This window comes from Pongo pygmaeus, chromosome 10, assembly GCF_028885625.2.
Source record: "Pongo pygmaeus isolate AG05252 chromosome 10, NHGRI_mPonPyg2-v2.0_pri, whole genome shotgun sequence".
In the NCBI taxonomy this organism is placed as follows: Eukaryota; Metazoa; Chordata; class Mammalia; order Primates; family Hominidae; genus Pongo; species Pongo pygmaeus.
The window spans coordinates 46683629-46707944 of record NC_072383.2 but is presented as its reverse complement, the minus strand read 5'-3'; the positions used below and the strand labels follow the sequence as shown (position 1 = coordinate 46707944).

General features: G+C 46.5%; 1 protein-coding gene across 3 annotated transcripts; it reads left to right on the top strand.

Annotated features, from left to right (window-relative positions):
* The first annotated feature begins 17795 nt into the window (after nucleotides 1-17795).
* Nucleotides 17796-23232, top strand: RHEBL1 (RHEB like 1). 3 transcript variants are annotated; one of them, XM_054442234.2, is made up of 8 exons: nucleotides 17796-18088; nucleotides 18628-18767; nucleotides 20734-20801; nucleotides 21068-21150; nucleotides 21237-21293; nucleotides 21491-21538; nucleotides 22339-22420; nucleotides 22578-23232. In XM_054442234.2, exons 2-8 carry the CDS (start codon nucleotides 18650-18652, stop codon nucleotides 22665-22667), a joined length of 546 nt encoding a protein of 181 aa, XP_054298209.1. In that variant the 5' UTR covers nucleotides 17796-18088; nucleotides 18628-18649; the 3' UTR covers nucleotides 22668-23232. The 3 variants fall into 3 exon arrangements, with proteins under 3 accessions (XP_054298209.1, XP_054298208.1, XP_054298207.1); XM_054442233.2 differs by having other exon boundaries at nucleotides 17796-18234; XM_054442232.2 differs by having other exon boundaries at nucleotides 18696-18767; nucleotides 22578-23231.
* Nucleotides 23233-24316: the final 1084 nt, after the last annotated feature.

Genomic DNA, 24316 nt, shown 5'->3' with positions numbered 1-24316 from the left:
GTCTCTTTTTATCAGATCTGGTGCCTTCCTGTCATGTCACCACAGGTGATGACTAATCCGATAAATTAATTAGTTTTCCTATGTTGATGGGCTCCTTCGTTTTACTGCCCTTCCCAGGTAATCAGGTAATGCATATATATATACATGTATTTTTTAAAGAGACAGGATCTCGCTCTGTTGCCCACGCTGGAGTGCAGTGGTGCGACCTTGGTTCCCTGTAGCTTCAACCTCCTGGGCTCAAGCAATCATCCCAACTCAGCCTCTCAAGTAGCTGGGACTACAGGTGCATGCCGCTATGCCTGGGTAATGTTTGTATTTTCTGTAGAGACAGAGTCTTGCTACGTTGCCCAGGCTGGTCTTGAACTCCTGGGCTCCTGCCTTTGCCCCACAAAGTGCTGGAATTACAGGTGTGAGCCCCTGGGCCCAGCAGTAATACATATATCTTAAAGTTTTAACCTTTAGCCATAAAATCATAATGGTGATGATTCCTAGCACTGTAATAAGTTAGCTAGGGAGATATTTCAGGACAAGGAGAACTCACTGGTTTCCCTTAAACTACATCCTTTAAGTAACTTTCTAGGCTTGAGGCTTACCTCTCAACCCTCACTTCCTCCCTTTATTATCTTTATTCCTTTGAGGCCCCTCCTAGCTCTCAAAAAAAAAAAAAAAAAAATCCATGACTTGCCTTCAAGCAGCAATGTGCACCATCTCGGTGCAGCAGGTGGGCATATTCACTTGGCCATGCAACACCTCCCAATTGCAGCACCTTTCACCATCAACAAAATAGGCGATGATGATTTAGCTTTGAAGCCAGCTAGATCTGGGGATAATGATACCTCCGTGACAGGATGGTTGACAAGGATTGTGCCGGATGTGGAATAGGCACTCAGTAAATGTTTTCTATTCTTTGGCCACTTCTCACTGACTTTGCTGCCTTCCAATCGCTTCTTTCCTCACCACTCCACTAAAAGCATCAGTCGTGCAAACTTTCTGGGGTTGTGTCACAGCACTTTCAGAAGCTGGAGGTATACTAGCAGCATTTCTGTAGTAGTCCAGACTTCCTTACATATAGAAGTTGACTCTTCTGTCCCTCACCTTTGTGACTATTGAGCTCAGTAGTCAAGGAGGTGAAAGCATAATGGAGTTCCAGGTAGTGCCTGAAACTACTTTTCTGAAGAAGTATAATTAAAAGTAATCTTGTTTTGAGAATTTATGAAGCATTTTGTGATCACCCTGGCAATACCTCTCTGCATATTGAGAAATCAGAGTTGAGAACCACTGCCTAAAAGTTTCAGGTGACCTGTTTATCTGCCCAGAATCCAGTCTTTTATTCCTTCTTTCCTTTCTTCAAGCAGGATTTACTGAACATCTGCAGTGTAGCCCTGTATTCCCCACAGAAAAACACAAAAGGTTAAGAAACAGCTTCTTCCCTGGAGAAGTATACATAAACACAGAAAATATTTAACATTGTTACTTAATTTGGATGAGCTGAACCGGTGGTAAATGCCATATTAGTACAGAGAAGGCCTTGTGGAGAAAGGAGGGCCTGACTAGGATGTCGAAGCATGTGTAGGCGGAGGAGACTGGAAAGGGCATTCCAGGCAGAAGGAACATCATGAGCAAGGACTCGGAATCTGAGATGAAGCTGTGCAACTTATTTAGAGCAGAAGACTGGAAGTGTAACAATATGTAGCTAATGGTTACTGAGAATTTAAGATATGCCAGGCCCTGCTCTGATATTTTACCTGCATTTTCTTTTCTTTCTTTCTTTTTTTCTTTTTTTGAGACGGAGTTTCGTTCTTGTTGCCCAGGCTGGAGTGTAGTGGCATGATCTCGGCTCACTGCAACCTCTGCCTTCCGGGTTCAAGTGATTTTCCTGCCTCAGCCTCCTGAGTAGCTGGGATTACAGGCGCCCGCCACCATGTCCGGCTAATTTTTTGTATTTTAGTAGAGACGGGGTTTCGCTGTGTTGGCCAGGCTGGTCTCAAACTCCTGACCTCAGGTGATCCACCCGCCTTGGCCTCCCAAAGTACTGGGATTACAGGCGTGAGCCACCACACCCGGCCTTTACCTGCATTTTCATTTAATCCTCACAATCACCATCTGAGATGGTGTTGCAGAAGAGGAAATTGAGACAAAGAGAGGCTTAAATCAGGTGGCTAAGTTACCACAGCCAGTAAGTGGCAAAATCAAACAGGAGTAACAAGAAATAAGACTTGGGCAGGTGCATGCCAGCACTTTGGGGAGGCCAAAGTGGGAGGATCACTTGAGGTCAGGAGTTCAAGACCAGCCTGGCCAACATGGTGAAACCCTGTCTCTACTAAAAATACAAAATTAGCCAGGCATGGTGACGGGAGCCTGTAATCCCAGCTACACGGGAGGCTGAGGCAGGAGAATCACTTGAACCTGGGAGGCAGGGGTTGCAGTGAGCTGAGATTGTGCCACTGTACTCCAGCCTGGGTAACGGAGTGAGACTCCGTCTCAAAAAAAAAAAGAAAAAGAAAAAGAAAAAAATCAGGCTGGACAACATAGTGAGACCCTGTCTTTGCAAAAAAATAATTTAAAAAATTAGCCAGGTGTGGTGGTGCATGCCTGTAGTCCAAGCTATTTGGGGGGCTGAGATGGGAGGATCGCATGAGCCCAGGAGTTCAAGGTTGCAGTGAGCTATGATCACACCACTGCACTACAGCCTGGGTGACAGAGCAAGAGCTCCAAATAAATAAACAAATAAATAAATAATTTTTTAAAAAAGAAATAAGACCACCTTGATGAATGGGGCCCCACCTTGTTGGACCTTAAGCTGTTTTTCACTTTTTCTCATTTCCTTCACTGAGTCACTATAAAGTCCTCCCAGCTTTCTGACAGTTATTTCTCTCTCATTTTCATTGGCTCCCTAACTAAAGCTCTCTAGCCATCCAGTTAAGGAAATACATATATTGATAACAGGTTTCTGGCAGGAATCTATGGCAGGCTGGTACGCCAACACAGAAAGCATAAGAAGACCCTTAGCTCTTTTTGGACTAGAGAAGGAGAGGGAAGATTGAACTTTGTTATGGCTGAATGTTTGTGTCTCCTCCCCCCAGCTCAAATTCATATATTGAAGCCTTAACCCCTACTGTGTCTGTATTTGGAGAAGGGGACTCTAAGGAAGTAATTAAGGTTAAATGAGGTCATAAGAGTAGGGCCCTGATCCTACAGGGTTAGTGCCCTTACGAGAAGAGACATCAGAGTGCTCGAGTACTCGCTCTAGCACATGCACTGAGGAAAGGCTATGTGAGGACATAGAGAGAAGGTGGCTGTCTACAAGACAGGAAGAGAGCCCTATCCAGAAAGCACATCAGCTAGAACCTTGATCTTGGACTTCTAGCCTCCAGAACTGTGAGAAAATAAATTTCTGTTATTTAAGCCACCCAGTCTGTGGTATTTTGTTATGTTAGCTCTAGCAAACTAGTTCAAGCTTCCAGAAATATTTGAGGTAGAAAAAGACCAGTGCTGAGACAGGGTCTCTACTTAGTGAAAGTAATCAGCTGTCTTTGAAAAATGAGCATTTCTTTCTTTCTTTCTTTCTTTTTTTTTTCAGATGGAGTTTCGTTCTTGTTACCCAGGCTGGAGTGTGATGGCACAATCTCAGCTCACTGTAACCTCCGCCTCCCAGGTTCAAGCGATTCTCCTACCTCAGCCTCCCAAGTAACTGGGATTACAGGCATCTGCCACCAAGCCCAGCTAATTTTTGTACTTTTAGTAGAGATGGGGTTTCACCATGTTGGCCAGGCTGGTCTCTAACTCTTGACCTCACGTGATCCGCCCACCTCAGCCTCCCAAAGTGCTGGGATTACAGGCATGAGCCACTGCACCCGGCTGAAAAATGAGTATTTCTGACCTAGAAACTTCACATGGTTATTTAATTTAATTAATTATTAATTTATTTTTGAGATGGAGTCTCACTCTATCACCCAGGCTGGAGTGCAGTGGCAAGGTCTAGGCTCACTGCAACGTCAGCCTTCTGGGTTCAAGTGATTCTCCTGCCTCAGCCTCTTAAGTAGATGGGATTACAGGCTGCCACCACCACACCCTGCTAATTTTTTTCTGTATTTTTAGTACAGACTGCATTTCTTTTTTATTTTTTTGAGACGGAGTCTCGCTCTGTCGCCCAGGCTGGAGTGCAGTGGCGTGATCTCCGCTCACTGCAAGTTCCGCCTCCCAGGTTCACGCCATTCTCCTGCCTCAGCCTCCCTAGTAGCTGGGACTACAGGGGCCCGCCACCACGCCTGGCTAATTGTTTGTATTTTCAGTAGAGACAGGGTTTCACCATGTTAGCCAGGATGGTCTGGATCTCCTGACCTCGTGATCCACCCGACTTGGCCTCCCAAAGTGCTGGGATTACAGGCATGAGCCACCGCGTCCGGCCAGTACAGACTGCATTTCACCATGTTGGCCAGGCTGGTCTTGAACTCCTGACCTCAAGTAATGCGCCCACCTCAGCCTCCCAAAGTGCTGGAATTACAGGTATGAGCCACCTTGCTGGGCCTTTTTTTTTTTTAAAAAAAAAAAAAAGAAAATATTATTTATTTATTTATTTTGGGACAGGGTCTCATTCCCATCACCCACGTGGGAGTGCTGTGGCATGATCATGGCTCATTGCAGCCTCAACCTCTCAGGCTCAAGAGATCCTCCCGCCTTATTTTTTGATTTTTTGGTGGAGATGTCTCACTATGTTGTCCAGGCTGGTCTGGAATTCCTGGGCTCAAGCAATCCCCCTGCTTAAGACTCCCAAAGTGCTGGGATTACAGATGTGAGCCACTGCGCCCAGCTATTTATTTGTTGAGAAAGAGTCTCACTATGTTGCCCAGGCTAGAGTTCAGGGGCGCAGTCATGGATCACTGCAGCCTTGACCTCCTGTTCTCAAATGATCCTCCCACCTCAGCCTTCTGAGTAGCTAGGACTATAGGTGCATGCCACCACACCTGGCTAATTTTTGTATTTTTTGTAGAGACAGGGTCTCACTATGTTGTTTATGGTTGGTCTCAGACTCCTGGCCTCAAGTGATTCTCCCACTTTGGCCCGCCAAAGTTCTGGGATTACAGGCATGAGCCACTGCACCTGGCCTACATGTTTATTTTATTTTATTCTATTTTTTTTTTTAAAAAGCATAGGCATGGTGGCTCACGCCTGTAACCCCAGCACTTTGGGAGGTCAAGGCCGGCGGATCACCTGAAGCTGGGAGTTCCAGACTAGCCTGACCAACATGGAGAAACCCTGTCTCTACTAAAGATACAAAATTAGCCAGGCATGGTGGTGCATGCCTGTAATCCCGGCTACTCAGGAAGCTGAGGCAGGAGAATCACCTGAACCCGGGAGGCGGAGGTTGCTGTGAGCCGAGATGGTGCCATTGCACTCCAACCTGGGTAACAAGAGCGAAACTCCATCTCAAAAAAAAAAAAAAGAGAGATGGGGGTCTTCTTATGTTGCCCAGGCTGGTCTCAAACTCTTGAGCTCAAGTGATCCTCCCACCTTGGCCTCCCAAAGTGTTGGGGTTACAGGCGTGAGCCACCAGGCCTTGCACATGTTTATTTTTGACTGTGCTTTTGTGGTCTGTGTAATATTGGAGGGAGCTTTCCTCTTTGGTTGGAAGACTGAGGCAGCTATCATGGGAAAGAAGGTGGTCAGGGTCTGTTTCCCTGAAAGGAATTTTGTGGCCAATTAGCACATTGTCATTGTTGTTGTCTCTTTATGTGACTTGGTGGATGTATACAAATAAGCATCTCCCTGAGAGGAGGTTATTTTCAGTTCATTAAGATTTCATGAGTGCCTACTATGTGTCTATTATTGTGCTGTGTGATGGAGATAGGACAATAGAGGCAGGAAGGGACACAATCCCTTCTCCCCATGGCTCTTAGTGACATTTAGACTGAGACATTTAGTGACATTTAGACTGAGACCTGAACAAGTGACATTTAGATTGAGACCTGAAAGATGAGTGTGAGTTGTGCAAGAGGGAACAGCATGTGCAAAAGGCTGGATTTGGGGAGCAAGAGTAAGATGAATCTGAGGCGCATCAAAGGAGCATCAGCAAGTTCAATGTAGCTAGAGGGAGATGTGATCTGGGTCTTGTATTTCCCAGGCTGGAGTGCAGTGGTGCCACCATAGCTCACTGAAGCCTGGAATGCCTGAGCTCAAGCCATCCTCCTGCCTCAGCCTGCTGAGTAACTTGTAGCTAGGACTACAGGCATGAACTAACTTTGTTTTTCTTTTTATAGAGATGGGGTCTCTACAAAAGACCAGCCTAAGCTGGTCTTGAATTATTGGACTCAAGCAATCCTCCCACCTTGGCCTCCCAAAGCACTGGGATTACAGGTGTGATCTAGTGCACCCAGCCTGCTATAAGGATTTTGAATATTGTCCTAAAGATGAAAAGCAATTGTAATATTGGAAGCAAAGGAATAATCCTGCTGAGAGGAATAATCAAACTTGCATTTTAAAAGGGAAACTGAGGCCGGGCACGGTGGCTCATGCCTGTAATCCCAGCACTTTGGGAGGCTGAGGTGGGCGGATCACCTGAGGTAGGAAGTTCAAGACCAGCCTGACCAACATGGAGAAACCCCCTCTCTACTAAAAGTACAAAATTTGCCGGGTGCGGTGGCGCATGCCTGTAATCCCAGGTATTCGGGAGGCTGAGGCAGGAGAATTGCTTGAACCCAGAGGCGAAGTTTGCAGTGAGCTGAGATCTTGCCATTGCACTCCAGCCTGAGCAACAAGAGCAAAACTCTGTCTCAAAACAACAAAAACAACGAAAGACAAAAAAACACGGCTGGGTGCGGTGGCTCACTCCTGTAATCCCAACACTTTGGGAAGCTGAGGCAGACGTGTCACGGAGGTCGGGAGTTTGAGACCAGCCTGGCCAACATGGTGAAACCCTGTCTGTACTGAAAAAATACAAAAATTAGCTAGGTGTGTTGGCGAGCACCTATAATCCCAGCTACTTGGGGAAACTGGCAATTGGATAGACCTTATTTATTTATTTATCTACTTATTTATTTATTATTATTTTTTTCGATGGAGTTTTTTTGCCCTTGTTGTCCAGGCTGGAGTGCAATGGCATGATCTCAGCTCACTGCAACCTCTGCCTCCTGGGTTCAAGCAATTCTCCTGCCTCAGCCTCCCAAGTAGCTGGGATTACAGGTGTGTGCCATCACACCCGGCTGATTTTGTATTTTTAGTAGAGACGGGGTTTCACCATGTTGGTCAGGTTGGTCTCAAACTCCTGACCTCAGGTGATCCACCTGCCTCAGCATCCCATAGTGTTGGGATTACAGGTGTGAGCTACCACACTTGGTCGGATAGGACTTTTTAGATGGCCCTTATCCCTGTGTAGATTGGTCCTCGGTTGAGCATTTGAATGTCCTTGCTCTAGTTTCAATCACAAGAAGGAAATGCTGCCACTCCCACACGGAGTGTGTTGTGGGAGCAGATGGTGGGAGCAGTGTAGAGAAATTGGAGCAGGATAGGATAGGATAGGAACGGAACAGAATTGAAGGTGATACCACCAGCCCTGGCTTTGCTTCTCTCAGAAACCTAAACTGTGTCTTAACATCTCTCCTTGGGACTGCAAAACCTAAGAACACAGTTGTCTGATTTCAAACCATATGATGTCCAAACAGAAGTCCTTTGAACTGGGTACTTCTTCTCTGCTATTCTCTTTTGCTTTCCAGCCATCCATTCAGCAGTGCCTTGGCTTAGCTTGGAGCTGAAGGCCACAAGCTGAGATAGAGCTGTCACTCTAAGAACCAGGCCTGGGGTGAACATTGCAGCTGCCCAGGGAACAGCTGGTTAAGCCCCCAGCAGCTGCAGCAGCTGGGATTCCACCCAACATTTGATCTGGGATTAATCCCATTTCCTCCACACACATCCCATCATTGTTCTAGTACCTGGCTAGTCTATAGTATCTTGCAGAATCTTTGAGAATAGATATTGCAGATCTCTTCCTTAAATAGGTTGAAGACAAAGTCACCCACCTTCTCCTTCTCTTGGAAGCAGCTGGCCCAAAGCACCTTAGGACCACTACAGAAAGGAGGATATAGGTTTCTCGCTCTCTCGGCCCCCTTTCCTTCTCTATATATTTCAATAAATTGACTAGGATGGAGTAGTCTTTAAATTGTCTGATTTTCAATAACTTAGAATTGTCCAGAGATGAAGGGACTCCTTTGTTGAGACGGGAGGAGTATTTCCTTTATCTTTGAAAGATTGTACGAAGGCCTAGAAACTATTGGTGGGGTGTCTGGGGAGGATCAAACATCATGCCAGTGGTTGTCACTTTTAAACTGATTGCTTCTCACTTAACTGTGATTCTATAGTTCAAAACAATAGGGCTATATATTCTGCTTGGTTCCTATTCACCAGCTGTGTGGTCTTGAGTAAACAGAGGCTACCATTAGGTACTTCCATGAAGTTGGAAATGAAGAGGTGCTCTGAGATTTAAACAAGGCAAATCAACACAGGAAGGTACAAGGCAGTCCAAACCTGACTCTCTCCCTTCCACAAATATTTATTAAGCCCCTGCAAATACTAATAGGCATTGTACCATGTTAAGGATTTTGATATCTTTCTAGAGACATAGGCAGTCATTTTAGTGGAATAAATTAATTTAATTAGGTTTTAACTTGGAGTAGTCTGATCAAATTTAGATTTTATTTTATTTATAGATGGAGTCTCGCTCTGTCACCAGGCTGGAGTGCAGTGGCGCAATCTCGGCTCACTGCAAGCTCCTCCTCCTGGGTTCAAGTGATTCTCGTGCCTCAACCTCCCGAGTAGCTGGGATTACAGGGATGCGCCACCACACCCAGCTAGTTTTTTGTATTTTTAGTAGAGACAGGGGTTTCACCATGTTGGCCAGGCTGGTCTCGATCTCCTGACCTCGTGATCCAGCCACCTTGGCCTCCCAAAGTGCTGGGATTGCAGGCATGAGCCACCGCGCCGGCAAAATTTGCATTTTAAAAAGATCACTCTATTAGCTGGTAATGGTGGTGGGTGCCTATAATCCCAGTTACTCAGGAGGCTGAGGCAGGAGAATCGCTTGAACCTGGGAGGCAGAGGTTGCAGTGAGCCGAGGTCGCGCCACTGCACTCCAGCCTGGGCAACAAGAACGAAACTCCATCTCAAAAAAAAAAAAAAAAGAAGTGGCCCAGCAGAGAGGAAGTAGGGGAATAAACATTCCAACCTTCTCTCCTCTATCTTCCAGTCTGTGGCCAAACTCTTCCTATTAGCTAAAGCTAGCTGGAAGCCAGAGGGCATTACTGCTGTCTATAAAGGTCAGCCTTCCAGGAGCAAATGCAGGATGAAGAAGGGTAAAGGAAGATCTGGAGGGGTAAATGGAAAATGTGAGTTAATAAGAACCAGAACTCTAATGTCTGAGTCTTTAGAGAAGGGTCTTCAGATTAGAAAGAACCTGACCATGACAGGGAGCACCTGAAAGTAACTTATTAGCTAATTTAAATCTAAGAAGCATGGCAGTTTGCATTTTAAATTAAAAAAAAAATTGGCGCTATGACTGAAATTCAAGTTTGCATTTTATCTTAAATCTGTATTTACATTTTTTTTTTTTGAGATGGAGTCTCACTCTGTTGCCCAGGCTGGAGTGCGGTGGCGCGATCTTGGCTCGCTGCAACCTCCACCTCCCAGGTTAAAACAATTCTCTGCCTCAGGCTCCTGAGTAGCTGGGATTACAGGTGCCCACCACCACGCCCAGCTAATTTTTGTATTTTTAGTAGAGAAGGGGTTTCACCATCTTGGATAGGCTGGTCTTTTTTTTTTTGAGACAGAGTCTCGCTCTGTCACCAAGGCTGGAGTGCAGTGGCACAATCTCAGCTCACTGCAAGCTCTTCCTTCCGGGTTCACGTCATTCTCCTGCCTCAGCCACCTGAGTAGCTGGGACTACAGGCGCCCGCCACCACGCCCGGCTAATTTTTTTTGTATTTTTAGTAGAGACAAGGTTTCACTGTGTTAGCCAGGATGGTCTTGATCTCCTCACCTCGTGATCCGCCCATCTCAGCCTCCCAAAGTGCTGGGATTACAAGTGTGAGCCACCGCGGCCGGCCAGACAGGCTGGTCTTGAACTCCTGACCTCATGATCTACCGGCCTCCGCCTCCCAAAGTTCTGGGATTACAGGCGTGAGCCACCGCGCCCAGCAATTTACATATGATTTTTAACAGTTGATGCCAAAATTAGATAATCATCCATTTTCCTAATTAGAAAATCCAAAACAAAAAGTATTGTTTGGCCAACTTGAGCACACTTTTAGGAATTACATAATTAAATGTCTAATTTATAATATTTTATTTATTAATATATACTGTAAACATTTAAAAGTACATAGCCTATAAAATAATAAATTGATATTATTTAACTGAGTTTCCATTCTTACATTTAAAGAATAGTTTTATTCAAACTTTTATTATTAGTTTTTGAGTTAGAATCTTGCTTTGTCGCCCAGATTGGAGTGCAGTGGTGCAATCCCGGTTCCCTGCAACCTCCGTCTACTAGGTTTGAGCAATTCTCCTGCCTCAGTCTCCTGAGTAGCTTGGATTACAAGTGTGCACCACCATGCCTGGCTAATTTTTGTACTTATAGTAGAGACGGGGTTTCACCATGTTGGTAAGGCTGGTCTCAAACTACTGACCTCAAATGATCTGCCTGCCTCGGCCTCCCAAAGTGCTAGGATTACAGGCATGAGGCACTGCACAGGCCTTCTTTTTGTTTTTGAGAGAGGGTGTCACTTTGTTGCCTAGGCTGGAGTGCAGTGGCACAAACATGGCTCACTGCAGCCTTGATCTCCCGGGCTCAAGCGATCCTCTCACCTCAGCCCCCACAAGCAGCTGGGACTATAGGCACGTACCACTATGCCTGGCTAATTTTTTTCTTTTCTTTTCTTTTCTTTTTTTTGAGATGGAGTCTCCCTCTGTCGCCCAGGCTGGAGTGCAGTGGCGCTATCTCGGCTCACTGGAAGCTCTGCCTCCTGGGTTCACGCCATTCTCCTGCCTCAGCCTCCTGAGTAGCTGGGACTACAGGTGCCCGCCACTACACCAGCTATTTTTTTTTTTTTTTTTTTGTATTTTTAGTAGGGACGGGATTTCACCATGTTAGCCAGGATGGTCTCGATCTCATGACCTCATGATCCGCCGCCTCGGCTTCCCAAAGTGCTGGAATTACAGGCGTGACCCACCGCACCTGGCTAATTTTTGTATTTTCTGTAGAGATGGCGTTTTGCCTAGGCTGGTCTCGAACTCCTCATCTCAAGTGATCTGCTCGCTTTGGCTTCTCAAAGTGCTGGGATTACAGGTGTGAGCCACTGCTCCTGGCCCCAAACTTGTATATTGATATGAAAATATTCATTTTCTTTTCTTTTCTTTTTTTTTTTTTGAGATGGAGTTTCGCTCTTGTTGCCCAGGCTGGAGTCCAATGGCGTGATTTCAGCTCACTGCAACCTCCGCCTCCTAGGTTCAAGCGAATCTCCTGCCTCAGCCTCCCGAGTAGCTGGGATTACAGGTGTGCGCCACCATGCCTGGCTAATTTTGTATTTTTAGTAGAGACGGGTTTCACCATGTTGGTCAGGTTGGTCTTGAACTCCTGACCTCAGATGATCCGCCCGCCTTGGCCTCCCAAAGTGCTGGGATTACAGGCATGAGCCACCACGCCTGGCTAAAATACTCATTTTCAATATAAGTGCCTTTATGATTACTAGATCCTCTTTTGGAACTTAGATATGATGCCTGAAGGTGAACTCATCTTGTGGCCATGAGGCAATAAGCATAAGGGAACAGTTAAGAGAACTGCAGGTACCAGACCTGGTATCATGGAGCAACTGGACTGATGCTGCTTACCTCTAACTTTGTTACTTGAGAAAAATAAATCCTTATTTGTTTAAGCTATTGCAACTTGGTTTTTCTGTAATTGAAGCCAAATGTGTTCTTAATATTCAAGTGACTACAACAGATTCAATATCAGATAGTTCAGGTTACTGTGGATCAGGCACCCAATATCGAGGTTTCTACGACAGATGTCATAGATGGCCTCACTGTCTATCATGAAGGTGCAATCTGAGTGCTCCAGGGTGATGTTTGTGGTGAGCATAGAGTTATAGGGCTCAACTACAGCTGTGGAAACCTGGGGGACTTGGTAAATGGAGAACTCCAGCTTGGACTTCTTGCCATAATCAATCTGCTCTGTAGTAGACTGAAAAATAGAGCTACAATATTTTCTAGTTTCTCTCATGGAGAAATGGAGCCTGTTTCCCCATGCCTTGAATCTGGGATGGCTTTGTGACTTGCTTAGGCTACTAAAATGTGGCAGAACTTGTGTTGAATGAGTTTCAAAGCCTAAGGCCTCAAGAGGCCATGCACTGTCCTAACTTTGCCCTCTTGGATGCTTCTGCCACCCAAGAAGAAGCTTGGGCTGCCCCAATAAATGATGAGAGACATGTGGAGAGACAGAGGCCTAGCCAAGAGCCAGCACCAAGGCTCCAGACATGAGTGAGGTCATTTTAGACTTTCCATTCCCAGTGGAGCTTCCACTGACTAGCCACGAGAGTGAGTCCAGAGGAGGCAACATAAGAACCATGAATTCAACCCACAGAATCCTGAGAAAAATACATTGTTGTTTTAAGACACCAAATTTTGATGTGGTTTGTTATGCAACAATAGGTAATTGATAACATCAGCAGGGAGGTAAACCCGTAACTGTGGAAAACAAAGAAGCCTTGAATACCTGTGCGATGGAGTCCATTAGAAAAGACATGCTATATAATTTGGATGCAAACAGAGTAGAGACATTTTTCACTTTTCCCAGAGATACTTAAAACAGTTTTCTGGGAACATCTTATCTTTATTTTGTCTCAGTTGTTTGAGACATAGCAATGTATGATGCTGTCCTAGAAATGTTATTTCAGGCCAGGCTCAGTGGCTCATGTCTGTAATCTCAGTGTTTTGGGAGGCTGAGGAGGGATTGCTTGAGGCCAGGAGTTCAAGACTAGCCTGGGAGCGACCCCATCTCTACAAAAAAAAAAAAATTAGCTGGGCGTGGCAGTGCATGCCTGTATAGTCTCAGCTACTCAGGAAGCTGAGGCAAGAGGATCACTTGAGCCCAGGAGTTATGGGCCACAGTGAGCTATGATGGCACCATTGCACGCCAGCTTGGGTGACGGAGTGGTACCCTGTTTCTAAAACACAAAAACAGGCTGGGTGTGGTGGCTCACATCTGTAAACCCAGCACTTTGGGAGGCTGAGGTGGGTGGATTGCTTGAGTCCAGGAGTCTGAGACCAGCCTAAACAACATGGTGAAACCCCATCTCTACTGAAAATACAAAAATTAGCTGGGCATGGTGGTGCATGCCTGTAGTCTCAGCTACTCAGGAAGCTAAGGTAGGAGAATCACCTGAGCCGAGGAGTAGAGGCTGCAGTGAGCCAAAATTATGCCACTGCACTCCAGCCTGGCAATCGGAGTGAGACCGTGTTTCAAAAATAAATAAATAAATAAAATTAAAAATAATAAAAAACAAAAAAAATCTTATTCCAAGCCCATTTATCTAACATTAGGATGAATTGCTTCCTTTATTTATATTATTATTATATAAATAATATATAATAAATATGTTTATTATCTGTTAAATAATAATTATATATCATATATTTCAAAATATATTATTTTTTGACTTATCTCCAAGTTCTATTTTTCCTTTATTTGATCCTATTTTTGTGATCTTTACTAAATAAACCATTTATGCATTTTTTTTTTTTTTTTTGAGACAGAGTCTCGCTCTGTTACCCAGGCTGGAATGCAGTGGCGCAATCTTGGCTCACTACAACCTCCGTCTCCCAGGTTCAAGTGATTCTCCTGCCTCAGCCTCCCGAGTAGCTGGGATTACAGGTGCCTCCCGTCACGCCCGGCTAAATTTTGTATTTTTAGTAGAGACAGGGTTTCACCATGTTGGTCAGGCTGGTCTCAAACTCCTGACCTGATGATTCACCTGCCTCAGCCTCCCAAAGTGCTGGGATTATATGTGTGAGCCACTGTGCCCGGCCTATGCATTACTTTTTAAAGTGATTGATATTTAATGAACAACTATTTAATCAACCAATATCTTGGTCCTAAAATGTGCAGGTCTTATAGATTGGCTCATGAAACATTTGTTTTTGTTTTTTTGGAGATGGAGTCTCGCTCTGTTGCCCAGGTTGGAGTGCAGTGGCGTGATCTCGGCTCACTGCAACCTCCGCCTCCCGGGTTCAGGTGATTCTCCTGCCTCTGCCTCCCGAGTAGCTGGGACTACAGGCAGGCACCACCATGCCTGGCTAATTTTTCTATTATTAGTAGAGACGGGGTTTCCCCATGTTGGCCAGGCTGGTCTCAAACTCCTGACCTCAGGTGATCCATCTGCCTCAGCCTCCCAAAGTGCTGGGATTACAGGCGTGAGCCACTGTGCCCCGCCCCGGCTAATTTTTTATATTTTAATAGAGACCGGGTTTCACTGTGTTGCTCAGGCTGGTCTCGAAACCCTGAGCTCAGCTCAGGCAATCCACCCGCCTTGGCCTCCCAAAGTGCTAGGATTATAGGCGTGAGCCACCGTGCCTAGCCTCTTTTTTTTTTTGATACAGGATCTTTGTTGTCCAGGATGGAGTGCAGTGGCACAAACATGGCTCACTGCAGCCTCAACCTCCTTGGGCTCAGGTGATCCTTTCACTTCAGCCTTCCAAGTAGCTTGAGACTACAGGCAGGTGCCACCATGCCCGGCTAATTTTTCTTCTTCTTTTTTTTTTTTCTGTATTTTTTGTAGCAACAGAGTTTTGCCATGTTGCCTACCTAGGCTGGTCTTGAACTCCTGAGCTCAAGCAATTCACCTGCCTGGCCTCCCAAAGTCCTGGGATTACAGGCCAGAGCCACCACGTCAGGCCAAAACATTTATTTATAATCACATTGTCTTTTGCCTTCCTTTACTATAGACGTCGGAAAAGAAAATGCTAAAATTTCCAGATTCCCTTACAACTAGAGATGACTATATAAAACAATCTTGTTCAATGAGATGTAGGTGAATATCTGCTGTGAGAGCTTCCCTTGCCAGGTAAAAAGAAAAAGTCACAAGAGGAGAAAGCCCTTTGCCTTGGCTTTTTTGCTTTCTGTCTGATTCAAAACAGGAGAATTCAGATGGTTTAATAAAAAGACTATTTACAAAGATGTGGGCAGGGTATAGGGAGACCACACGGGATAGAGCAATGCCCCAAGGTGAATAACAGAAAAGAGGCTGATACTGCTATAGGCCTGAAGGCTGAGGGGAGTCACTGAAAACCAGAAGAGCTGTGTGTGTGTGTGTTGGAGGAGGCGGCTGCCTTGAGAGGTACTGTGAACTTCAATGGGGGACAGAGCCACTCTCCTCCCTCCATTGAATCTTCTGTGTGTGCTTTCCTTTGGCTGAGCTCCACTGAAAGCCAGGAGACAAGGTCAGCCTCCTGGACACAAATCTGGGTGGAAAAGAATGGAGAGTTCATCTGGACGGGACAAGCAGTGTAAAAGGCATCTGTTATTTATTTGTGTATCCTAGTGTGCAACACATAGTAAGAGTGCCTGGCACAAAGTAGAAGATGAATATATATATATATATATATATATATATATTTTTTTTTTTTAATTTTATTATTATTTTTTAGATGGAGTCCCACTCTGTGGCCCAGGCTGGAGTGCAGAGTACATTGTACAATGGTGCGATCCCGGCTCACTGCAACCTCTGCCTCCCGTGTTCAAATGATTCTCCTGCCTCAGCCTCCCGAGTAGCTAGAATTACAGGCATGCACCATCACACACGGCTAATTTTTGTATTTTTAATAGAGACGGGGTTTCACTATGTTGGACAGGCTGGTCTCGAACTCCTGACCTCAAGCAATCCGCCCACCTCAGCCTCCCAAAGTGCTGGGATTACAGGCATGAGCCACCACACCCAGCCTAGGGCTTTTGTGAATATTAAATGAGATAACAATAAAATGCACCTGGCACATAGTATTGTAGAACTCTCTATAAATCTAGGTGATTTCCTTCCTCTCTTTCCTCCTCTACCAATCCTTCCACAAGTCATTTTAACCTTAGCTTCGGAATATCCTGAATTCTCAACTTCATTCAACATGATCACTCTAGTCAAGTGCTCTCATCTCTCACCTGGACTACAGGTAACAGTTTCCTTGCCAATCTCCCTGCTTCCTTTTGCTCCTGTTACCCTCAAACCCCAATCTATTCACCACAGCCAGGGAGATTTTTTAGAAAGACAATTTAGATCATGTCATGCCCCAGCTTAAATATCTTCAAGTACTTAGAATTAGCCCAGACTCCTTTATGTGGCCTGGCCTCTGCCATTCTCTTAGACTTCATCTGCTTTAGGCTAACTGGCTTTCTTTTTTTCTTCCCCTTTTCCTGGAATTTACCGAATTTATTTCCATCTTAACGCCTTAGCATTGGTGGATCCTTCTTTTCAAATCTCCTAGTTGGTTCCTTCAGATCTTAGTTTAAATGGGATTTCCTATGAGAGAAAGTATCACTAATCTAAAGTGGTCATCTCAGCAAGGCTCGGTGGCTCACGTCTGTAATCCCAGCACTTTGGGAGGCCGGGTCAGGTGGATCACTTGAGGCTAGGCGTTCGAGACCAGCCTGGGCAACATAGCAAAACCCCCATCTCTCCCCAAAATACAAAAATTAGCCAGTCTCATAACCTTGTCTCAAAATAAATAAAGAAAAAAATTAAAAATGCTGTATTGTCTTTAACAAATAAAGTGGTCGGCCGGGCGCGGTGGCTCACGCCTGTAATCCCATCACTTTGGGAGGCCGAGGCGGGCGGATCACGAGGTCAGGAGATCGAGACCATCCTGGCTAACACGGTGAAACCCCGTCTCTACTAAAAATACAAAAAATTAGCCGGGCGCGGTGGCGGGCGCCTGTAGTCCCAGCTACTCCGGAGGCTGAGGCAGGAAAATGGCGTGAACCCGGGAGGCGGAGCTTGCAGTGAGCCGAGATAGCGCCACTGCACTCCGGCCTGGTCGGAAGAGCGAGATTCCGTCTCAAAAAAATAAATAAATAAAATAAAATAAAAAAATTAAAAAATAGAAAGTGGTCATCTTTTATCACACCATCTTCTATAGCACTTAACACTATCTGATATTTCCTTGTTGTATGTTTGTTTCTCCCTTCATAAGAGCAGACACATTGTCTGTCATGTCCATGTTCTGACCCCAAAGCTGGAGCAATGCCTGAAACATGTAGTATATACTCAGTATTTGTTGAAAAATGAATATTTGAGGACCATGATGATGAAGAAGAAACCTCAGACTACTTGATCATAAGTTCTAGCAATTTCCGCAAGAACAAGAATTGCAGTTTGAAATTAGATGCTGGAAGACTGGAAACCTTGATAGGTCTGGGGCTGAAGGCTGGGGGAAGCAGAGGGAATATATTGGAACTTTGGCCTTTTTCTCCCTATCTAAGGACCCCAGAGACCATGCAAAAGGGAGGGCTAGAATCTTATGACCGGAAACCACAAAACGTTTATTTTCCATCCATAATTCTTCGCAGCCACTTCAGCTAGGCTGCAAATGCGCAAACGCCTTTAGGACCCCGGGTTCCTTTCTGTTTCTTTATGAATGAACCGGCTCCAGTCTGCGCACGCGCAGCTCCCAGTTCTCCCGCTCCACGTGAGGCCCACCCTTCCCTCCTGCTGGCGGCACCGCCCATACCCATTCTAATGGACCAATGGCGAGCGGCCTGGGGGGCGGAGCCCGGAGCGGCGCGGCTCAGTAGTTCCCCGGCGCCCGGCTCCCTCGCGTTAGACGTGCTGTGTTGTGATCACGTGGGCAGCTCCGGGCGCGGCGCTTGTTTTGGTTTCCCTCTAACTTGCCCACGGCAGCTTCGGGGTGAGCGACTTTACTGCACCAGCTGCCGCGCCTGCCCACACCCTGACCTCGTCTTCGGGCTCTTTCAGCCCGCAGTTCCGCAAGCCCCTGGGGCGGGCTCCTGCCATGCCGCTGGTCCGCTACAGGAAGGTGGTCATCCTCGGATACCGCTCTGTAGGTGAGTCTCCGCCCTGCAGAGCTCGGACGCGCAGCAGCTCTGTAGCCAGAAGAGGCGCGCTGCCGTGGGAACGCGACCCAGGGAGGAATGATGACATCGTAAGGATGGGGTTGTAGAGCGAGGATTGGAAGAGTGGAGGAATAAAGGTTGGTGGTGTGTGGAGGCTGCAGGAAGCGGGAGCACTTAAGGGTTAATATGGACCTGGCTGCGGGAATCTCAGAGTGGTCCCAGCGTTACTTTGGGGATAGGGGTGGGGTCACAATTTGAAAACTGGGACGCGGTCTCCGTGGGGACAGATAGTCGCAGGTGTCCTGGGGCGGGGCGGACTTGATCCTAGGGAATCTTGGATCTTCCTACGAGTGGGATGGGGTGGGGAAGGCGGCGGGAAAGGCTTCCTGCTGCGCTTCTGAATGCATCCGGTAGCCAAAGTGCGGAGACCCTGGGCGAAAAGAGGGTGAGGGTAGACACAAAGGATAGCATTGCTTGAGGCACTCACAGACTGTGGTTAATTTGGGGTCTCCTTTGGTCCTGGGCCACAGTCCGAAAGGACAGAGGATGTGAATGTGGATGGATGATTTGGATACAACTGTCACACTGCTCCCCACAGGGAAGACATCTTTGGCACATCAATTTGTGGAAGGCGAGTTCTCGGAAGGCTACGATCCTACAGTGGAGAATAGTGAGTAGACTTCTCCCCTAGTGTGCTGATGCGACCCGGAGGGCTTGGATACCCCATCCAACTCCATAATGTATTTCTCTGGTGCCAAGGGGCTGATTTATTTAGACATTACATCTGATTTCTTCTTTAGCAGTCCTGTTCGATGGATGGCTAGAGTATGGATTTTGCAAGATACTGAGTCTGGGATAGTTTAGATGTAGACATTAAGAACCTTGGCGTGTCTTTCCAGTTACCTGGAGCTGATCTATCTGTGTCACCCCCAAGGTTAAGAATGTAAGGGGAGGCCAGGCGCAGTGGCTCATGCCTGTAATCCCAGCACTTTGGGAAGCTGAGGCGGGTGGATGGATTGAGGTCTGGATTTTGAGACCAGCCTGGCCAACATGGTGAAACCTCATCTCTACTAAAATTTAATACCAAAATTAGCTGGGCATGGTGGCGCACGCCTGTAATCCCAGCTACTAAGGAGACTGAGGTAGGAGAATCGCTTGAACCCAGGAGGCAAAAGTGGCAGTGAGCCAAGGTCGTGCCATTGCACACCAGCCTGGGTGTCAGGGTGAGACTGTCTCAAAAAAAAAAGCTGGGCACCGTGGCTCATGCCTATAATCCCAGTTCTTTGGGAGGCCAAGGCAGGTGGATCACCTGAGGTCAAGAGTTCGAGACCAGCCTGGCCAACATGGTGAAACCCCGTCTCTACTAAAAATACAAAAAATTAACCGGACATGGTGATGGACATCTGTAATCCCATCTACTCGGGAGGCTGAGGCAGGAGAATTGCTTGAACCTGGGAAGTGGAGGTTGCAGTGAGCCGATATCGTGCCACTGCGCTCTAGCCTGGGCAACAAGAGCGAAGCAACGTCTCAAAAAAAAAAAAAAGGAAAAAAAAAAGAATAAAAAGAATGTAAGGGGGAAGGGAGTGGGAGGGATGAAGATAAATTGATCAATGGGTACAAATATATAGTTTGATAGAAGAAATAAGACTTAGTAGATCAGTAGGGTGACTATAGGTTACAATAAGCTATTTTACATTTCAACATAGCTAGAAGAGAAGAATTCAAATGGTTCTAGCATAAAGGAAAGACAAATATTTAAGGTGATGAATATTCCAGATATACTTATTTGATCTTTACAAATTATATAAATGTATTAAATTGTCACATGTACCCTGAAACTTGGTACATCTATTATTCATCAATAAAACAAAAGTAATTATTTTTCTTTTCTTTTCGAGACAGAGTCTCGCACTGTCACCCAGGCTGGAGTGCAGTGCCACAATCTCAGTTCACTGCAACCTCCACCTTCTGGGTTCAAGCAATTCTCACGCTTCAGCCTCCTGAGTAGCTGGGACTACAGGCATGCACCACCATGCCCAGCTAATTTTTTGTATTTTTAGTAGAGACAGGGTTTCACCATGTTGGCCAGGCTGGTCTCAAACTCTTGGTCTTAAGTGATCCGCCTGCCCTGGCCTCCCAAAGTGCTGGGATTACAGGTGTGAGCCACTGCGCCCAACCAAGAATCTACTTTAAAAAATGCTGCCAAAAAAAAAAAAAAAAAAAGGTAAGGAGACAGCCAGGTACAGAGGTGCACACCTGTAGTTCCAGCTACTTGGGAGGCTGAGGTGACAGGATCGCTTGAGCCCAGGAGTTCCAGGCTATAGGGTGCTAAGAGTGTGCCTGTGAATAGCCACTGCTCTACAGCCTGGGCAACACAGCAAGACCTCATCTCAAAAAAAAAAAAAAAAATGTAATTAGCCGGGTGCGGTGGCAGGCGCCTGTAATCCCAGCTACTTGGGACGCTGAGGCAGGAGAATCCGGGTGGCAGAGGCTGCAGTGAGCTGAGATCGTGCCACTGCACCCCAGCCTGGACAACAGAGTGAGACTCTTGTCTCAAAAAAAAAAAAAAAAAGTCAGGGGACATACATCGCTGGCCCTATAAGGTACTTCACAGTCAAGTTTTCTTTTCTTTTCAGCTTACAGCAAGATAGTGACTCTTGGCAAAGATGAGTTTCACCTACACCTGGTGGACACAGCAGGGCAGGTACCAGTTGGGGTATGGTATCCAAATGTGGCAGTTCAGCCCTCAGAGATGAAGCCTGGTAGTCTTTGTGCCTCACCTGTAAAGTAGTATTAAAAGCATTTTACCTGCTAACAGTGTGCAGGACTCATTGGAGCTGTTCCATAAATACGTGTTGAAGTGACTATAGTAGGGCGTGCCCCAGGGAGGGTCACCTGGATGTTGTCCCACCAACCTTTGCCATCTTAGTGGTTTGGATCTAGGTACTGATGTTTCCCATTTCTTGCCAGGATGAGTACAGCATTCTGCCCTATTCATTCATCATTGGGGTCCATGGTTATGTGCTTGTGTATTCTGTCACCTCTCTGCATAGGTAAGTGACCAAGGTTGTAAGTGCGGGACTTGGGAGGACCTGAGGACTGTCCCATTAAGTTATAGCTCCAATTCTTGTGTTTAAAGCTTCCAAGTCATTGAGAGTCTGTACCAAAAGCTACACGAAGGCCATGGGAAAACCCGGTAAGTGGCCCTGGGGGATAGGGACATAGTGTGGGCATGAGGGGGTGGGAGAGAGCAGAGGGGAGAATTGTCAAGTTAGAGAGGAGGCTCAGATATAGATCCTGCCTGGTCTGATAAGGAGTCGTCCCACCTTGATGTAAGGAGTTGGGGAATGCGGGAAATGAGGGGATTCTGAAGTAACTGCTGTTTCCTCACAGGGTGCCAGTGGTTCTAGTGGGGAACAAGGCAGATCTCTCTCCAGAGAGGTATGTAAATCTCTGCTACTCAGAGCAAAAGGAAGTGAAATGGACTGGGAATCAGTCAGGCTCTCATCCTGGCTCTTCCACTGACTCAAACAAGTCATTTCACCTCTCTTTGTCTCTAACTTGAAGCTTAAGGAAGATAATACTTCTATCTTAAAAGCCACAATTTCATATTTCAAGCCTCAGTCCTAGATTCACCCATTGTTCCTTTGTTTACCTATATTTTCTTCCACAGCCCTCCTCCCAAAACTTGGGGAAATGGCATGGGTCAGAGGAAGTGTTTTTCTTCTCTCTGTTTTTTTTTTTTTTTTTTAGATGGAGTCCTGCTCTGTTGCCCAGGCTAGAGTGCAGTGGTGTGATCTCGGCTTACTGCAACCTCTGCCTCCCAGGTTCAAGCGAGTCTCCTGCCTCAGCTTCCCGAGTAGCTGGGACTACAGGCGTGTGCCACCACGCCCAACTAATTTTTTGTATTTTTAGTAGAGATGGGGTTTCATCGTGTTAGCCAGGATGGTCTCGATCTCCTGACCTTGTGATCCGCCCACCTAGGCCTCCCAAAGTGTTGGGATTACAGGCATGAGCAACCGCGTGTGGCCCATTTTTTTTAATAGAGATGGTGATTCACTGTGTTGTCCAGGCTGGTCTTGAACTCCTGAGCTCAAGTAATCCACCACCTCGGCCTCCCAAAGTGCTGCATTACAGGCATGAACCACTGTGCCTGGCCAGGAAGTCTTGATTCTGAAGATTTTTCAGAGCACTTACCGACATTTCTATCCTCCATCTCTATGTCCCAAATTTGCTTCCAGAGAGGTACAGGCAGTTGAAGGAAAGAAGCTGGCAGAGTCCTGGGGTGCGACATTTATGGAGTCATCTGCTCGAGAGAATCAGGTGCTGGGCCTGAAGACTAGAAGGGTGGTGATGGTAGCCGTGTTTTCCTTATTGTACTGCTTGGTGGTGGGAATGTTGCGGGAATGGGGCTTTCACCCCAGAGCGGGGTGGTATTGGCACTGAACTGACTTTTGCCCTGAATCCTCTCCTCTTATAGCTGACTCAAGGCATCTTCACCAAAGTCATCCAGGAGATTGCCCGTGTGGAGAATTCCTATGGGCAAGAGCGTCGCTGCCATCTCATGTGAGCCCTTGGGTGTGGGGTAACTGCCTTGCTTCTGCCCCTGGCACTTGCCATGTTCCAGTTGGGGGCAGACCCTCAGGACTTCACGGGTATGGTTGCCAGCTGTGTTCCTGGCCCCTGGACACACAGTGTGGCATCCTCATGTTTGCACACTTTCCCCAGGCTCCAGTGGCCTGGATGTCAATGTTTACAAAGGGGCAAGGACCTCTCATGGACACTGGCCTCTAGCTCTCTGTTTTTGCTAGATGAATTCTGTTATAACCTATGGGGTCAGGATATGAGTCCTGGGCATTATTTATCCAGGACCCATCCTCTTGGGTGGGTTTTGGGTGTTGGCTGGGTAAGGGGAGCCGGGGACTTCCGAAATAGAGCTGGCTCCCTGGGGTGACAATGTATATATGCAAATAAACTGACAAATCTTTTGTTGTTGACTTCTTTTTCGTGTGTGTGTGTGAGACGGAGTTTCACTCTGTTGCCCAGGCTGGAGTGGTACAGTGCTGTGATCTTGGCTCGCTGCAACCTCCGCCTCCCAGGTTCAAGCAGTTCTCTTGCCTCAGTCTTCCGCAGGCACCTGCCACCACGCCTGACTAATTTTTTTATTTTTAGTAGAGATGGGGTTTCACCATGTTGGCCAGGATGGTCTCGAACTCCTGACCTTAAGTGATCCACCCACCTCAGCCTTCCAAAGTGCTGGGATTACAGGTGTGAGCCACTGCCCCTGGCCTTATTTTATTGTTGACTTCTATGTATCTAGGGAGAGCTCAGAGCCAATATCTTTTTCCAAGGAGTGATGGCTGTGGTCTTTGGTGGGAAATCTTTCCTCCTACCTTGTTCCTATTCCTTATTCCTCACTTATTAAGGACCATTATCCTAAGATTTACTACTTGCCTTTCCCACCTTTCTATTCTGCTGGGTTCCTCATATACTAAGTCCAGTTGGCTGCCACTCCCAGCCAAGTTTTGTAGCCTTTCAAGATCCCATTAATTACAGAAACACCACCCTCTAGTGGCCAACTGCAACATGCTGACCTAGCTGTCTTCCTGGGGCCTCCGCATTTGCTTGGACTCAAAGACGATGGGGTTTCAGAAGGAAGGAAGCCCCTCATTCCTAATGATGTAAGAATTGAGAAGGAGTGTAGACGCAGAAACTAAAGTGTTGTGAAGACTCTGACTTCCCAAGAGTGTTGAGTAAAGTAAGAAATAATGCCTCTGGTGCATATCAGTCCCCTGGCCCTCCATGTCCCTAGTATCTTTCATTAAAATGGCCGTTCTTTGCTCTTTTCATACCTTTAATCTTTTTGTACTTTTTACATCTTTGGTGGTGTGCTACTTTTTTTAGGTGTCAAAGGCTATTGGTTCTGCTTTCATGGGCCTACCGCCTCCGTAGGATTGATATTTCAGCCAGGAAAGTTTGGTCCTGTTTGCCTCTGCTTTTCTTGATCCCCACCCTCCCACCAGCCTGATTGCCTAACTAGTCTAATACCTCCTCCAAGGATGTGTAAGGGTTATTTGAATGGTAGATATTCACAGGGAAGGTACAGACCTCTTCTGACAACCGGGGGAGCCCGAGGTACCCTATCAATGTACTTACTTGGGAAGGATTGATGAAACCTAGATGTGATTTTTAGCTGTGACTTTGTCAGTGCCTGGCTCC